At 41.0% G+C, this 18,930-nt stretch overlaps 1 protein-coding gene across 2 annotated transcripts in view; it reads left to right on the forward strand.

The window, feature by feature from the left end:
• Positions 1-11,979: 11,979 nt before the first annotated feature.
• The window catches only part of TRDMT1 (tRNA aspartic acid methyltransferase 1), a 30,426-nt gene continuing 23,475 nt past the window's right edge, over positions 11,980-18,930 (forward strand). Inside the window, exon 1 of one of the 2 annotated variants that reach the window (XM_068673834.1) lies at positions 11,980-12,279. In XM_068673834.1, coding sequence (XP_068529935.1) covers positions 12,216-12,279 — 64 coding nt within the window. In that variant the 5' untranslated portion in view covers positions 11,980-12,215. Of the gene's footprint in view, positions 12,280-17,602; positions 17,622-18,930 lie in introns of those variants that run through there. The other variant, XM_068673836.1, reaches the window with a different exon arrangement.

Raw genomic sequence — 18,930 nt, forward strand, 5'->3', positions numbered from 1 at the left:
TGACCTCCTCCCCCCCTGTTTCAAATGTAATCTCCATATGTTTATGCCAATGTTACCATATGTACTCTTGGCTACCTGCCTCATTGCTGTTTCTCACTGTGAAATTTTCCTAAAAATGTTAGGATATTGTCAGTTGTCAGACTTACAATAAACTCTAAAGTGCCTTTTGCTGGTTGGCATTTAACACAGGTGCAGAAATGGAGGAAGCTCCAAGTTTCTTGTAAGGCTGTGATAAACATAGCTTGTATTTGCATCCCAAACCCAAAGGGGAACAAGAACTGGGCTCTTGAAATGCAGAAGGATATCCAGAGTAGTTGGCAGCAAAGGTATCTCAGCATAGCTGTAAAAATCATGGAGAGTGTACTTGTTTGAACTGCAATAAAACCACAGTAATCAGCCTAATTTTAAAGAAAGTACCATGGGACTCTCGGAGACCCTGGCCAGTCAGGATCTTGACCACTTCTTACATGAAGGATACACAGCTAACAGCATCACTAAACACCATGTCAGGGATTATTCATAAACTGATCTATTAATGAAATTTGTGTTTTTCTTGTGAGCCTTTTGGTTCACGCTGCTACGTTTGTTTTGGCATTTTTAATTAATTTTAATTTAATTTTTTTTTTTTTTGGCCAGAGAATTGATGTATTGGTTCACAGCCAAGAATGAAATACAGAATCAGTGCCTATAAGTGTAGCAAAAAAAAAAAAAGAAAAAAGAATTGTTGCTTAACTTTCATTAACAGGGAAAAGGAAAAGGGGTGTGCATAGGGAGAGGGTGCAGATGGCTAAACTACTTTATACTGAAAATCTGTTACACTAAGAATGAAAAATTCTTTGTAACAGTCAGAACTTCTCTGACAAGTAGATGGTGGTCTGAAAACATCACTGAAAATAATGAAATTCACATTATTTTTCTTTAGTTGTTTGATTTAAACAGCAAGAAACTAGAGAAATTTAGTCCAAATATTGAATGTGCTTTCCTATTATTACAAACCTGGACTAAACAGATTTGACTCATTTCATGAATTAGATTTCCGCACTTTCAGTGAAGATTCTGCTTTACAATATGAAATGCTTTTTTTTTTCTTTTTTCCAGAAAGTATATAATGACCCTTAAATATAAAATATCCACCAAAAACATCTTGCTATGCAAATGCAATCACTTTGTCTGTCAGTTCCATAAAGCATCCTTAAATCCTTTTGGGAGCATGGACTGGAAGGCACTGGGCTATAAAGGCATTCCTTTGCTCTTCCCCTGCTCCCATGAATATTGAACATGCTCTGTGCAAGAGGGACTCGCTATAACAGGAGGACATGAAAGAGTGTTAATGTTCTGCAGCAACTGAATAGGGAATCTCCATAATACGCAGACACAGCAAGCCCTGTGGCCTGCTACTTGAGTGACTGCTGCAACTTCTAGTGAAAAAGAGCACTTCATCCTTCAGCTGTGGTTTCAGAAGACTCAGACATGTCAGGTTTTGGAAGCAGAAAAGTGTTAGGTTCCCATTTCCAAAAAAATAAAAAATAAAAAAATTGCAAATTCTGGTTGTAAATCTTCAGCTGGGGCTGTCCCTCACTCTAACTGGGGGCTGTGACAGGGGTTCCCCAAGAACGGCCAGTACTCCCTGTAGCCTTGGTTCAGCATTTGGACAAGCTAGCTGAGGGCAACCCCTCTGAGCCTAGAGAGAAGTCGTCTGTTTCTGAACCCAGAGATTGCTTCTCCCTACACGCTGCCAGAGAGCAGCTGATTTTGTTTTTTGGAACACCATGAGGCTAACACATAAGTGTCTGGGCATTTAAGTCTCCCTTTTTGAGTGGCTTCCTTGACTAATTATGGCCTTAAAAATGCATTGAAAATTCTTTTATGAAATTTATTTTTAAAGTTGTATTGCCTACGGTAGTTGCCATTGTTACAAAACATACTGAATGTCTGTGAGTAGCTACTGATTTTTTCAAGGAAATGACTAGGTTATATACTCAAAACTAACCATGTCTCTCTGCAATATTATACTTTAATGTAAAATGAACTATATGAAGCTGGTAAGTCTTTCATCACTAGGGAAGTGTTCTGAGCATGACTCATGCCACCCAGTTGCACGATGTTATTATTGCTGTGCATGAAGTTCCCCTCTACTCTGGTTTCTAGTTGCCAGAAGAGGGTATTTTGTGTATCCTTTCATCCCTCTTTTACCAAATCAGGTAGGCATTTTCAAAGCCAGTATTGCCCTCTGCCTGAGTCCTGTGTTGTCTCAAACAGCACGCACAATTCCAGCAATATAGTGGAGAGAAACTGAAGTTTTTCAGCTCTCTCATAGGTCGAGCGATTACTGTAATCCATCTCTTAAAAAATAAGGAAAAAAAAAAAAGACAACTTGTATACTCTGAATCACTGCATTTAATAGCAACAGCACTAGCCGATGACTCTCAACAGTACCTTTAGCAATGACTGGGACGTAAAGGCCAAGATTTTCCAAACTGACAAGAGGCATGGCATGCTTTGAGGTTTGACACTTAGCCTGAAACTCTTTAAGCAGAACTAATTTCCAGACCGTGCCAAGTGCCTCAGTCTTGATTTGGGTGTTCAAAGCTAGGTAACTTGAAATTGCAGCTGTTTGACTTCCTTATTTCATGAAGCTTGCATTTTGCCAAAGACAAACCAGGCAAAACCCATTCAGAGGGCAAAAGAACAAGAGAAGAACATGAGGATTTTGAATATAAATGAGAGTGTTAATACTGTTAATTTGACCCAATCATCTTTTAAAAGCTTGGAAGTCCTTTTTACTTAGAGAAACTGGGTTTTTGTAAGAGATTTTTTGTGGTAGGAATAAGAAAATGTGTGTTTGGATGGTCACAAAGATGTACATACAGAAGAAAACAAGGCACACAATGGAGAAATGATGGCAGTGAAAAGGGCAACAGAAATCACAGACTGAGGAAGACATCAGATTAAACGAACATGGTATAATCAGAGTCCATGTCTTTACTTTTTTGAGAGAGAGGAAAAAGTACCACATTCAGCAGCAGAAAGATGTCAATACTTAAATAACTGGGACTGAGTGGAAAAATAAGGAGTAGATGAATCTGCACTGAGTTAAATTACAGCATGGCAAGATGGGGAAAATGGGGGCAAGAGAAGATGTAGGACATGAAGTGTTTTTTAGCTGAAAGGGAGTACCCCATAATCCTACATTGAAAAAGAAAGAAAAGAAAAAAAAAAAAAAACAAAAAAAAAACAGGTTCAATAAATACTTGGGCATGTGTTGAATACTTAAAGAGATGATGCACAGGACTATAGAAAAGAGAGGCTTGAAGAGAAAAAATGAACTTCACTTTATGCTTTCAGAGCTTGAAGAAACATTAAATCATCCAGGAGAAAATACGGGAATGAGAGAGATTAATTATTGTTGCTTCTTCTTCATGGTTCACTCTTGTGGACTGATACAAAACTGGAGGAGCTAGCGATTGCTGACAAGAAAAACAACGTTTTGCTGAAGGGCGACTCTGTCAGTGCCATGTTCCCCCTGCCCACTCCCATGCTTACTAAAGTGTTTTCTAGCCTCAGATTCTTTGAACTGGTGGAACTAACGTCCTGTGGTGCAAAGCTTGCCTAGCTCATCGCAAATGAACTGAGGAAAGAATGGGGAGAAATTCTTCCAGCACTGTTCACATCTCACCCCGATACCTAATACTGGAACTTGTTCACTTAGCTTTAGTTATAGCTGTGCTTTTTGTTTTGAGGGAGTCTCACAAATGGAATAAAAGACTATTGTAAATATTTGTTTGAAGATGAATTTTCTGGCATACCTTCCTTCAGTATCCATACAAACAATTTCACATTGCATTTTGATGACTATATAGTCTTTTTTTTTTTTTCCTTCTTTTTTTTTTTTCCCTAAGGAACTACTCAAAGATCATGACAGACACTTTATAAAGCCTTTTTAACTTAAGTAAAGGATTTTACTTTATAGTCACTTCAAGCTTTCAGTAGAGGCTTTGTAAAACGCTTTTTCTTTCCGTCCTTTGCCACATTGTTGACTTCACTGTCTTGGCTTTGCTATCAAGAACAGTACTCAGTTGTTATCCCTGCAGTCAGCTGTTGGCACAGGTAGAAGTCAACAGCATGGATGAACATTCATTTGTCACATTACAATGGGAAACCATACATATGAATTTGTCTGGGATTGCTGTTTTAAATTTTGAGATTGCAAACCTTTTCAAACTTGAGTCATCCACCCATTCATCCATCCATTCTCTCTTTTGGAAAAAGCTAAAAGAAGTGATTCTAGTATGCCATTAATGAACCCTGTCAGTTACACATTTACTACTTCTTTTTGGCCAAGCTTTTTCAAAGCAAACTGCTTCAAGGGCTCCTCTAGCCAAAAAACAATTAAATCTGGGGAGTGATTTCATTCTTCTCTCTCCCCCAGTTCCATCACTTACACAAAGCATAAATAGCCTAATGTTTTCTTGCCATGATATACCAGGAAATGATGATGTTCTTTTTGAGGAAGGGGCAGGACACAGCAATGGAATTATTAATTACGTGCTGCAATTGTTCAATTCTTCCTTTGAGATGCCCAGGACAAGCAGAAAAGTACTAGCTGAGGGCCAAGTTTTTACTGGATTCCTCAGTTTGAGCTCCTGTGCCAAATCCTTGGTTCCAATGAGTCTCATAAACTGACTGTACATTGTGTTAGCCACTCTGGGATTGGTTAGCTTCTTACAAAGGGAAGGGGACGTGGCTTGCACACCCCAAAGCTGAGAAGACCGAGTTTCTAAGATGAGTTGCTTTTACATGCCAGCTCTATGCTTCATCTCCAAGCATAAATATGCTCTGTCCAGATGGGGTTGAAGAGGGAAGATGATCCAGATTTAAGCTGGTAGTATGCAAAAATCAAAAATAAAATTGTATGCTGGAGGGACTGGAGTAGAAAAAGTATTAAATACACATAAAGCAGATGGCACATATAGTTGGAGAAGGAAACGAGAAAGTATCTAGAAGAGTGGAGAGTCCATATTTTTCAGGTGGACAGGTGTCCTGCTTTCCATTACAAACACGGACTCAAAATATACCTGAAATTTTCCTTGATAACTTGGCTCTTGCTTATGGTCATTGAGTAGGAAAGAGTTAATGCCTGTGTAAAATGACTGGAGGAAGGAAATAGAAACTATTTAGGAGCTTTGTAGATGCTTTATTGGTGTTGACTCTCAGACTTTTGCCAGTGTTTGTGGCTGCTTATCTGACATGGAATATGCATTTCCCATAAGCTCCACAACATGGAGGTTACCAAGCCTACAACCCAAGTCCAAAGCACAGCAGGATGAAATACCTTCCTGCGTAATGAAGGAGCCTTCTGGGTAATGAAACAACATGCAGGCCAGACCTTTCAAAGACAGAGGACTGGATTACTGTGGATATGGTAATAACGCTGTTCTCCAACAGATGTATTCCTAAAATCATCAACTGCTATAGTATCAAGAGAAGTCTAGAGATACATTCTGTAAATGAATTCTCTCAATGACATAATACTATTGTACTATCATATTTGTGGTGCCTGGACTGGTGCTGACGATGGGATGTATGCATAATGTAGGTTAATTAATGACTTGTGTTTAACTCCCTTACTTTTCTGATTTTTGAACAACTGTGCTCTATAGCATAGGAGATGAGTGCTATATGTGACTTGGCACTGTTTCTGCAATGAAGTCATCCTCAGGGACTTTGGCTGCTGTGCAGGGTCCCTGATAGACAATTCCAACAATATCCCATTGTATGTCTCTTATGAATTATGTGAAACATTTGCTGGAGTCTTAAATCAGCCCAACTCCCTACAGATGAATATTGACACTGCCAGTCTATACTGGCATATGTCTTGTGCAAGAAGACTTCCCTTCTTCAGAAAGAACTATTTTAGGCTTTCTTAACCCATTTAGGTTAGGTTTATTTGTGCTGCTGTCTCTAGGCTGTCTCAGCAAAATTAACATTTTAAATTTATAGCCCTTTTTCTAAAAAAGGTTTGTTTCAGCTTTAGGAAGACCCGTTCTTACCTGAGGCAATACTTAATTGGGAAAAAGGATCCAAACAAACCTAGCAGCCAAAAGTGACAACTTTCTGCTTTAGCTGGAAAATTTTACAAGATTTTACAGGATTTTCAATTTATCCTCTATTCCGTTTTACCTTTACACAATCTCACAACTTCTTCAAACCTGTGCTTTTCTATTGACTGTTTTCTAAGAGACTTTCTGGTAGAACAGAGCTATGTCCCAGCTGCTAAGCTTTAGCATATCAGTATGCTTGCAAGACACCTGAAGACACAAATGTAGTAAAAAAAGAATATTTACACTGCAGTCACTCCTATAATTGCAGTTTTAAGTGACATACCAAATGGACTTAAACTAGTTTTGAAGTAACTCATTTGCAAAATGCCAGTAATGTAACCAAGGTGGAGCACTTCAGTGCTGCAGAGGCACCGTGTGCTCAACTTCTTGGGCAGGTTTTGTAGTCCTCAGTGCGTGCATTTGTGGTTTCAAGACAGCTCAGAAAGTCTGCAGTTACAGCTCTGCTGTGGCTGCATTAAAGATTTTCTTCTTCTCCGGAGGAAACACCCTACTACTGAAATCCTACCACCATGGTGACCAGCGCAAGGCATCTCATTTCCTGTGCCAGCTACAGGCTTACTCAAAGATTAAAATCATCACGTGGGGCCGAATGAAAAAAAAACAACAAAGTTTGGGCAGGGGAAGAACTCTTTAAAAAAAGACAAACCTGTGGTATACAAAAGCTTTAGGTGATACGAAATGGGTTTGTGACTTTAGTCACAAGGCATGATCAATGCCAATGTATAGATAGCTACAAGTCTTTCTCAGTTTCTCATTCTCTACACTATATACTATGCACACCATATGGGGATGCTGGAAATTAAAACTCCTGCCTTAAGCAAAAAGGTAAGAAGCACATCCAGGCTTGCCATCTGCACTCAGCTATCTCTTTTCCCTTATCTCCCCTCCTCTGAGAGAGCTGAGGGCGTGTTACCATCTCCTCCTGCTCTGCAAGTGAGCTGGGATCTCCCACACCATCAGCTCATCCTGAGGGAGTGGCTTGAACGGATCCCTCCTTGAACCAACGCCTGGCCCTGCGTCTGCTGCCCCCAGTTTCCTGTGACCCTTCAAGATCTGACTCAAAACAAGTTCACTGCAACAGAAATCTTTTGGCTGACTGCAGCAGGACTTGTAGAGCTCAGATTCTGGTTTGTTCAGTCCAGCAAAGATTTTATATAGGGATATATCTTGCTTACTAGCTTTTATTTTATTTATTTATTTTAAATCCTTTATTTTTGGCCAGGTGTTGGAATGTGTAAGTACAACAAGAAAGTCAACAACACCATGTTGACATAATGCCTCTCATCCAGCCAGGGTTAGCACTGCAGGCCAAACATAACAAACAGGCCAGATTTGTTTATATTTATTTCAACCAGGAAGGTAATGAATTAATTAGAGAAGCAATGTCTTTTTTATCCCTTATTCCCTACAGAGTACATGCATAACTCCAGAACCCAAAAATAAAATGTTGAAACGAGATTAATATGTCTGAAAATAGAGAGGCTATAAATACTTGTGTTTGATGGCTCTTCTAAGTAATTTCAGTTATATATATTTTCCCTGCATAGAGTGCTTAGAAACGGGTTGGGAGAGGCTAACAAACCTAGCTTGATGTGGGTTTCACTTCTAGTCTTGCAGATGTGTAGGATTACAAATAAAAATTGTAGCCTTTGTTGGACGTACTGGCACAGCCCAGCACGGTTCCTAGAAATGTCATGTTGGTGGCTGAAAGCTACCTTTACTGAGCAACCAAGTGTGATAAAATCTCTCATGAAACATTACATCTCGTACAGCTCAATTTTGATAAACTGCAAAAGGTTTTCAGTATTAGTAACATACTGGGCCAATGGTTATGGAAACAATAATTTATGCTAGACATCCTCAGTGAACTTTTTCAATCAGTGATTGCATTGCAAGGGTATGACATGCCTAGCATTCCTTCCTAGCCACTGTGATTTCTGACCCAGAACTTGAGCTTCTCTTCTAGACAGCTGAGATGTCTGTATAATTTTTCTGATCTTCATTTAGGTATTTAGTAGATTATACTAGACTTTTGGACACAAGAAATCTTGTTTGTCATTCAACCACCAACAATATTTGCTGGTACTGCAGCTTTAATGCACTTTTAAACACTTGGCATATCCGCAGAGAGAGATTTTTCTTGTTCTCTTTCCTTTTTTGCATATAGAGGAAATGCTCACAAACACTTCAAAGTACAGATCTACTAGATTCCACTATGTGGCTTTGCAGCGAGGGATTACATTCAAAGGAAACTTGAAGCAATTGATACTGCTACGGCATCGTGGCATCAATAAAACCCTGTGACATGCATTGCAGACTGGTGACCTTCAGCTCACAGATGGGTGCAGATGGATGCCTTGCTGGCCTGTTAGTCACTGCTTCCTGCAGATGGGATGGCAGGGAGGAACTGCAGGAGAAGATTTGAAAACTGCAGAAGGCCTAAGGTGCCTATAAAATGTTGTTTGGGGGGTTCTTTCATGTATTTGTTGCTGGAGTGAACTATATAAACACAACAGTGGAAACCCTTTCTATTTTCTTTGAGCACAAGAGCGTGCATAGCCCTGTCACAGTTTGTTACTTTAACTTCCAGTTGCTGCTACAGTGAAATACAGAATCCTAAAGTGGTGTTTTTTGCATGTTTCTCTGATGTTATTTTGCAGCATGGGTAATTGTAACAGTTTTAACAATTTGAAAGCGTTGCAAGAAGAGAAAATATTGCAGTGGTTTCCCTTGCATGTTCCTCTTACCACATGCGTCTATTTCACTGGATGTGTTTAGTGGTTACCAGGACAACAGTTTCAGATCTAGCATGATTACCTATATCATACCAGTCATCAGAGATGTGGGCAAACTTCGGAAACTTCTGAACTGAGGAAATGCTGCCAGTTGCTAGGAGGCAGGAGTTTTCCAAAGCTATCTCAATGAAAATGCTGGTATCACATGCTGATGTCTTGGCTTTAGAAATGTCACTAAATGATCAGTTTGCTTAACATGTGCTTTACTGTAAATATATGTCAGTCAAGAAAATAGATGTTTTGTCAATGCATTATCATAGTTCTATGGATATGTTGATTTAGAATAAACTAGTTTTTCTTTATAAAAGCCTAGCATTTCTTATTTAAAGCCAGGTATATTATTGAGGCATAACTGATACATGAAACAGTAAATACCTGTGTCCAAATAACATTAAGAGTTCAGAGCTGCAGAATCTGAAATCCCTTATCAGAAAGTCAAAATCAGAAGAGTCATAGAACAAACTTCTTCCTTTGAAGTCTTAAGGAGCTGTACAAGTACCTTTACCGAGAGTAGAATAGGGCCTGAAGGTAGATATTGGACTTGAACTTGTTATTAATCTCCTCTGTTAATCAAATCAAATGTTGTTTGAGATTTACATGAATCCTATCCATCCTATATGCACAAAGCAAAGAAAGAGCTGTCACAGTACCCAAATTTCAGTAAGTCAGAGAAATTCAGTTGGGAAATTTTGCAGACATCTGGCTGCTGCCAGGCCACAAGACCAAGAGAGAGCACCCATTTAGCCTGTCCCATGGTAGTGGCAATATGTGTTATCAACATTTTTCCTAACTTAACTATGAACAATCACTTTCACATGGCACACTCTCTTTTGCAATGCTTCAGATCTTTTGTAAGAAGAAGGGTATGAGTGACCAGTGATCTTGGTGCTTCTCAGTCATTGCCTCAATCTCTAAAATAAACACTATACCTTACATTTTATTATAAAAGGTCTGATAAAAAATATAGTTATTATTATGCTGTATTTATATAGGAAGTGTGCTAGATGTAATTGTTTCCAGAGTCTCGGATTTGGATTGGTCCTTTTCATAGGTGTCAATTAATAAGGAGAACCAGGTTAGGGCAGATGCCATTACACAGAATTATAAAAGTGATTATTGGCATTTGTTTAAAAATGAGTACAAATGAGGAAATTTTGGTATTTCCTATTCTTTGCAAATTTCAGCTAATGAAATCTTGGCCGAGTTTATGCATTTCTTTGCGCGAGTGGGGGCTTGTTGATCAGATTCTATAGTTTACTACACAGAGGATGCCTGGTAGAGGAGGTAGGTGGAGAAATTCCCCCCAGCAGGGAATGTTTCACTGTCACCAGTATGGCAAAAATGTATCTGCTATTTTCTCCACTTGACTCTACCTTTGCCACATGAATGGCAAGAATACTTTGGAATCAGGGAAAGGAGAGGGAAAAACGGGGCTCAAGTATGTCTTCCCTTCTGATACAAGGAAATATTGTTCCTCTGTAGCTTTAATTGCTCCAGATACTGGGCAGCTCCAAATAAATGAACTGCTTGTGACTGCCTAAAGCCCTCATTACAATATTTAGCTTTGCTGTGATGTATATAGATTGTTGAACTAGTAACATGAGGACCTAAAATTCATTAATTGGCTTTACTAATTTCAGTAGTCTCTTAAAAGCTTCATTTTTCTTTACCTTTACCTTGTATCTTGTATTTTGATGGGCTTCTACTGACGTTTATCTTCTTAGCTGAGAACAACCTTGTTCATCACAGCCATCATCATCATCCTGAATCCTGTTCTTCAGTTTTCCTCATCACCTTTGTCTGACAACTGTTTTCTCCAGCCAGAATACTCCCTGTTTTATTAAGCCATGTGATTCAGCTGCCTTTCTCAGTTCTTCACCCACTGCCTGTGCAAGCTACCTGTCTTGTCACCTCTTGTAATGTGCGCTGCTCCCCTCTTTGGTACCTCAGCCGTTACTTCCTTTCAGAAATTGTCGAAGTAGACTTCAGGCTTCTTTTTTTAGTCACATGCTTACTTCCATGGCTAGCAAATAAATCGACAGCCCCAGACTCTGTTGATGAAAATCCACAGCGAATGACAGAACTGTTACAAAAAATAATAATAAAAATAATAAAAAAAAAAAAAGCTCGAGGACTAATATTCTTACTTTGAATCTTTGAATAGTGTTTCTGATTCTGTTTTCCACAGTCGATGAGCCCCCCTATTCTGGATCAGTATGTTGAAAGACAGCACATCTCCTTCTGGTTCACTGTCCACTTTCAGCTAAAAATTGTGCCTACACTGAAAGACAAGAGATAGGAGTTACTCTGACAGGCTGCATGAGGCAGCTGCTAAAGAAAAACAAACACCTTGAAATCCACCTTATTTTGGCAGGTTTCTAGGAGGCTCCACAAAAATATAATTAACTTAAGATTAGAGAAACATTTTCAGATTTTGTTTTTTTTTATGTTTCATCTTCACTTTTGAATCTAAATCTTCAAACTTTGGCATAGACGAGTATCTTTACTTTGTGTGAGGTAAGTATCCCACATCGTACTGTGCAGTATGTTTACTCTTTGGGTTTTGTAGGTACATGCAAATGCATCTGCCTGACATTTCTTGTTACAAACTAACTGCTTCTCAGGGGCAACTATGTGTCTTTGAGTCACCTCTTCCTTTTTAATTTAGAGAAAGCAATTTCATAGCGTTAAGACAAATTAGGAGAGTTTCATCAGTTATTTCCTTCCTTCCTGTTCCACCAGCAGTGCGGGCTTTCAAACGGCTTTTCAAACCATCCCTGCAGCCTAAAATCACTCCTGCAAAGAGCAGACAAACGCTTAGGCCGGCAGAATTGCCACATGCCATCAGCATCAGCTGCCCAGCCGGACAGCAGACCGGCACCATCCCCAGCGGGCGGGCACAGCCCTTTTGGGGGCCCTTTTTCCCTTCTCTCCCCATGTCTTGTCCTGCAGAGTTTGGGAAGGAGCCTCCTGGGCTCCTGCTGACAGTGTGGGCTTGGGGAGTCACTAAGAGCCCTGCCTCATTTGCAAGGCACAAGCCACCCTAATCAATTTCTGCCCCCAGCCTGCCCTTCCAGCACGACCTTTGCTGATTTCACCCACACGACCGGCCTCCCCACACAGGCGAGGGACTGGCCATGCTAGCAGGTGGCTTCCCCACGGGGTTTCAGCCCGTTTTGGGGTTTAATGAGCAATTAACAGCGCCCCACGGAGCGAGCGGAGTGGGAACGAAAGAGAAACGGAACGGGCGGGCGGCGCTCGGGGAGGCGGCCGGCGGGGCCGGGCTGTGCGCTGCGGGATGGCGGCGCTGCGGGTGCTGGAGCTGTACAGCGGCATCGGGGGCATGCACCAGGCCCTGAGAGGTACCCGCCGCTATCACCGCCTTCCCCGGGGTCCCTTTCTCCTTCCCCCGCGGGGGCGCCATCTTCTCGCTGCGCCCCCGGCCCCCGGGGGGCTGCGGAGGGCGCCATCTTCTCGACGGGGCGGGCTAAGATGGCCCCGCTCCTCTGCCCCTCTCCTCAGCCGGTGCCCCTCGCCCCGCCGTTTTGCACAAGCACCGTGGGGAAGGAAGGGAGGGAGGAAGCCCTGAGTGAGGCCACGGCCTCTCCTATCATCCCCCTGCCACGTTCTCCCCTTCGCCAGGGGCGGTGGGGGGGGCCTGTGGCCGTGAGGTGGCTGTGGGGGTGAGATGTAAGGGGTGGTGGCAGCTGGGTTTTGGCTAGTGAGGTGTTTGTGTCAGTGGTCCACGGCAATGAGGCTGGTGAAGGGCCTGGAGCACAAGTCCTGTGAGGAGCAGCTGAGGAACTGGGGTTTAGTCTGGAGGCTCAGGGAGACCTCATTGCTCTCTGCAACTACCTGAAAGGAAGGTGTGGGTAGCTGGGGGTCAGCCTCTTCTCACAGGTAACTAGTGACAGGACTACAGGGAATGGTCTCAAGGTGTGCTACGGGACGTTCCGGTTGGAAGTGAGGAGAAATTTCTTCTCAGAAAGAGCAGTCAGGCATTGGAACAGGTTGCCCAGGGAGGTGGTGGTGTCCCCATCCCTGGGGGTGTTCAAGGAAAGGTTGGACGTGGTGCTTGGGGACATGGTTTAGTGGGTGACAGTGGTGGTAGGGGGATGGTTGGACCAGATGATCCTGAAGGCCTTCTTCAACCTTTATGATTCTAAACTGGGCAGTGCCCCAAAGCAGCTGTGGCTTGCTGGGTAGCACCGTGCACCCAGAGAGTACTGGGGCAGAGGTGAGGGATCTGTGGTCCTGTCTTGGCCCAGGTACCTGCTCTCAGGAAAAACCCTGATTTTGCACACCTTAATATGTGCTCTGTTGTCTGCTGGTATGCCCCTGCTACAAATGGGACCAGGGTCACACAGGCAAATTAGCCAGGTTATCCCGTAGGCGTGCAGGTAGACTCAGTGTTTTCATCTTTCAGTACAGAATCATCTAGGTTGGAAGAGACCTCCAAGATCACCGAGTCCAACCTCTGACCTAACACTTAACAAATCCTCCACTATACCGTTATCACTATCTCACATAGTTTGGTGAATAGCTATTTTCTAAACATGAAAATCGAATATAACACGTGAGCTGATATTGTGAGTTCATGCTAGATCATGTGCCTGGGTGAGTTTTTGATCTGGTATCAGGAACGCTGGAGAAGAATTTTATTTGTTTGGAATTGTAAAAGCTGTGGCCTGGGTGACCTTCACCAAGTCCCATAGACTCTTTGTGACTTGGCTTCCCCAAATGAAAAAACTGAGCTAGGGTTATTGAGCTCCTTTGTTAAGCACCCTGGGCTCTGTTACTGTGCTCAGTCCAGGTGTCAACACAAATCTGTATCATTTACAATGATCTTGATAATAATTTTAATTACAACTACAATCCTTCAAATACTAAACCTTTCGTAATTGTTAACAGCCCTTCTGTTATTCTGTACAGCAGAGAGCATTTTCCTAAGAACATCGGGCGAAAACTCACTTTATCTTGTTCTTCCAGTGAGCTATGTAATATTAAAAGATTATGCTTAGGGTAGAATCCGCTTAGCATCGTTCATTCATTTAAACCATTGTCAGTGAGACATTTTTCTACTGTATAATTTTTGCTTGAATGTTTATGTATGTTTTATGTATGTATAATATGTAAAATACATTGTATACCAAAATAGGTACCCTCATTGTTATTGTAAGTAATCCTAACCACCTGTTGAAGTAACGCGTGTTCCTTATTTCCAAATATATCCTTTTGAGTGTTAAGAGCAAAATATGTCTGGGTACAGAGCTGTAGATTTTGGAGGCTTTGTGGAATCAAGAGAGAGTGTGGTGGTAATGATAACACTTTTCTTGTAGTCTTGTTCCTTAAAGTGGTGGGGAACTATGTGTGTTACGGACACGCAGGGAGGTGGAATTAAATGATCTTTAAGGTCTGTTCCCACCCAAACCATTCTACGATTCCAGTTTCCATATTTCCATAGAAAGTGGACAGATTCCTGAAACTTAGCCTACACCACAGCCCTCACTCAGCTTGTCATGTGTTGGTTTTTGTATGTATATAAAAATATTTACCAAATGTCACCTGGCTCTGTTCTTAACACAATAATAGGCGTCTTGTGAATGTTCAGCTGTGTTCTGCACTAATTAACTCATCATAATGCCAGATGTGATATCCTGCAGCCATCCATCTCCAACTAGGAAAACACCATTTGCAACACAACAAAATACTTAGGGAATGGGTATGTTGGAAATGCAGCCTTAGAAGATTATCGGACTACTTGTAAACTTGTATCCAAAAGGTATACTGATTGAATGATGCCACAGGGGACGTACCAAGGCTTGGAAATGTATATGTCTTTTATATCTTGTGTACTTTGGAGAGTGAAAGAATTAACCAAAGCATATGTATTGCTTCCCAGAAGGGTAAATTTATTTCCAATAAGATGAGAATCTTATTTCAAGTCTAGTGAAAGCTAATAGGCAACTGAATAAAAGGGTGTATATAATTTGCGCTGAATTATAGATTTAATGGCAGGCCATTATATAGAACTGGTTTTGATGAATTGAATTGCATTCAGGAATACTGATACAGTCAGGCGTTTTGATCTCTTCTGCTGTTTTTTCTTTATAAGTCTTTTAGACATCTGGATTCAGTTTTCTTAGTTTATAGAGGAAGAAAGTGAAGTCAAGAGGATTTAAGTGTTTGCTTTTATGTGGAAATCAAACAGAAAAGTGAATGTTCCTTTGAAAGTACTTTTTGTATTATAATAATAGGATTTCTTATATGTTTTCAGCCTATATGTGTATCTGAAACCATGCTATTTGAAGATGTCTCTGGTACAATTTTTTGGATGTTGAAAGAAAGCCCTCCATTTCACAAGTGCTTTTATAAGCCAGATGCATGAGAGATGAAGGCTATGTGCAATACTGTGTTTTCTTGGTATGGTTTCTATTGAATCTATACAGCCAAGAACAACAACAGAATCATTTAGAAAAGAGAGAAAACATAAAACACTTCAGTGCAGCCACTCCAGGGCAGCTACTTGTTCAGCAACATGGATTCTGTAGTTCTGGCAACTTCTCGCTCAGTGTTGGTTCCTGGCTCTGTTACACAGCCAGTTTTTTGGCCAGTTGTGTTCAGCAGCACTGATCCAACATTGTATTTTGTCTGTGGAATTGTCAGCATTTTCAATGGCAAATAGGTATTTTCCAGGAAATCTGTGGCTTTCTTTTTTTACCTTGATGTCCTTTTTGGCAGAGATTTTTTATAAGCTTAATTCTAAGACAGCGTATAATTGGGTTTGCAGGATGAGGATGTTCATTGTTTTGGCAGTTGTCATTAAAATAAAATGCATTTGGCAGCAAGCAATGTACAATTGTTTTTTAGGTTGTCCTCACCTACACTAAGAAATAAATGAATTTTAATAGATCCTCAGAGGTTTGTATCCAAGTCTTCTTCTATTTCTACATACAGCTGTATGTAGAAATTATTGATGCGTAGTTGAATCAGGTTCTTTTGGGCAGTGTAAGGAGGCCTGCTCATGAATTTAGGTTTCAGTCCAAAACTAAAGAAGAAAATATCTTGGGGTTGTCTAGCTCAGTGCTGATGCTTCAGCTCTAGATAATCCAGCACATGCAGAATTTCTGGTCTCAGATGTTGAATGCTTCATAGTCATATCTTAATTTTAACAGCAAAGGCATGGAAAATATACATAATTTGGAAAGTTGGGCTTGATTAAGGTTGGAAGTCATTGATCCTGTTCATATTCAAGGAATGTGTTTCTTCCCTTTTTCCCATCCTGTGCTCCAAAGATTTGCAGAGGTTGGTGTTTGGATGATGGGTGTCTAAACCCACGACATTTTATACGTACGTAATGCATGCGTGAATGTTTTGGCCGTATGTAAAGTACAGAGTCCTACAATGAAAAATACAACCTTTATTTTTAGAAAATCTGTGGCTCTAATTCATTTCCTTAGCAACTTTCCATCAAACAAACAGCCTGCTCTAACTCACTCCCAACCAAAGCAAACTCAGAATGGCATATTAATTTAGGCAGTTTTCCCATGAAAAACAGATTCCAGGTCTCTGCCACAAGCGTTTGTCATCTGCCAGGTCACCGAAAAAATAAAATAAAATGTGAAAGGACCACTTAAAAAAAAAAACCTGTAATTTTGCAGCCCTGAAGTTACTGACAGTTTTCCACTGCAGCTGTTATATGTAAGCTTTAGAGTAAGAATTGGTCTTTTGTAGGCTGTCCTCCACGCTTATTGTTGTTCATTTTATTTGATAATCTCCGTGAATTGCACAGCGTAATGAACTGAAGTGCGTAACTGCATAGCATGGCTATCTCGGGCGGGGAGGAAAAGCAGACAGAACTGGCAAGCAGCTATAAGGCTGAGCACAATGTTCAACAAAAACCTTGCTTATCTGAAGAAGTTTTTCCACCTAAATTCATTTGAATGTTAATAGCTGTCCAAAATGAAGCCCTTAATAGCGCACGATGGTGCTGGTTGGGTTATAACATGAATTTGCATGGTTTATATGGTTGAACATGAACAGAGCCTGCACGAATACAGCAGTGGAAAAAAGTTGCTAAGTATCCTGCAGGAAACAAGTATCACGTTTCCTGATAATCGCGCTGCCTGTAGTCATGGACAGTGCAGCCTAATCATTTAAGCCACGAGCTGACAGCTCAGAAATGAAATCTTTGCTGTCTGTTCTACAGGGAAACACGACTGACACAATGTGTGACTAATCTTCCCTTTTCCATCTGTTTCCATATACCTGGTAGCGTAGATAATTGGCTTTGGCCCTGATTTCCCAACGCAGCGGGATCTGCCGGGTGCTGCCCTTGGTGCAGCTCCGTGCGTTTCATGTGCTCTGCTGCCATCGATGATCTGATCGTGGTGCAGGAGTAGAGGGGTGGATATAAACAGATCTATGCTAATTTTAAGGTCTGCTAGAAATGCATCACAAAGGAATCAATGATTCTGGCATGGAAAAGGGCAAATAAAGTCAGAAATTTTATTTCCAGAGTTTGTAGATGCCACCCTTTGGGTGTTTTTTTTTTTTTCTTTTTTTTTTTTTTTTCCAGGTCAGAAGCTAGCACACATCCTGCCCTCCTTTGTTTGGAGTGCCACACCCTCCAGTCATCACAGCGTGAACAAGTGGATGTTGGTGGGCTAACACAGCTTTGTGTGTGCAGCAAAGTAGAGAACAGGTGCCCAAAATTTAATTAGCAATTTTATTAAATTACAGGGCTTCTGTTTGTGTATTCAAGAGGTTTCAAGACTGAAGTGCAAAATCAGTACATTTCTAATGAGATGATACAAGTTTGATTTCACCTGATTTCAGCCTAGAGAGAGCTTTATGCTCTAGTCTGCCTAAAAATAGGCTGTAACGCCTCCCTCAGCAACTTCCCCATTGTCTGTGGCTTCCTACTGAGCTGTAACATAAGTTGGTTTTGTGCCTTCTGTCAGTGGGGATAGATAGTTAAACACAACCTTGATTCTGCTTTTGTAGACTGCTTTCGGTCCTTTTTAATGATATGTTCTTACAGTTATTTTCAATTCACAAATACAGCTGTCATAGCAAAATATCACAGTTTAGCATCAAAGCTATGTACATTTCAGGAGAGTTGTTTACAAATGTTTCATTTTCACCTTATGTGAAATTTACACAGGCTTTTCTTTGTTAGGTTCTTGTCCTCTCGAGCTCCATGCGTTCCCAGCGTATTCCCAGAGAAATGCACTTAATCAGCTTTTAGAGGGAGGCTGCTCTGTAGCAGGAACTCCCAAGTGAGCCACAGCCATTGAGTGAGGAGGAGGAGAAGCTTTGAAAAAATTATTAGGTCCTTGAATAGGGACGAGAGGATGTCAGATGGGATAGTTCAGGAAAAGATGCTGTCTCCTCCCATGTGGGTTCACATCTCTTGCTTAGGTTGGACATTTTATTGTGTGGTGTGAATGTGTCAATAAATTATTAGTTGTGTGCTCTCTCTGAGGATTTCCAGGCATTAGGGCTGATGAAGTCCCCTGCAAATCCTCACGATTTCTTTATTCTTGTATGTATGAAGAGACTGGACTGATGTTCATCCTGTAAAAATGATGACCATCTGAATCATGAATTGCAGGGGAAGGCACGCTGCCTGCCTTTCTACTTGTCATTTTTAAACTGGGTGTTCATTTAGCTAATAATTCGAAATTACTGATTATTTTCTTTTCTTCTGGACCACCTGAAACACGCAGTAAGGATCTGTTCATCAGGACAATGTGCTTTAAGAACTGAAATAATTAATTGGGAAAGCGGTTTCTTAAACAGCACTTGCAATTTGTTTCTATTTCGTAGGTGTTCCAACTTGCTTTAGGAAGATTGCTTCTTGAATACGCCCTTCAATTTAGACAGTCAGCCTGCGAAGGCGATGCTCCTTCCTCACTAGATGTCAGTGTTAACATACCTGTTCTGTGAGCTCAGGTGTAGTCGTGCTGTTGGCCGTGTGGATACACCTGTGTTTAACAACCTCACTTACA

This window comes from Anas acuta, chromosome 2 (genome assembly GCF_963932015.1).
Source record: "Anas acuta chromosome 2, bAnaAcu1.1, whole genome shotgun sequence".
Classification (NCBI taxonomy): domain Eukaryota; kingdom Metazoa; phylum Chordata; class Aves; order Anseriformes; family Anatidae; genus Anas; species Anas acuta.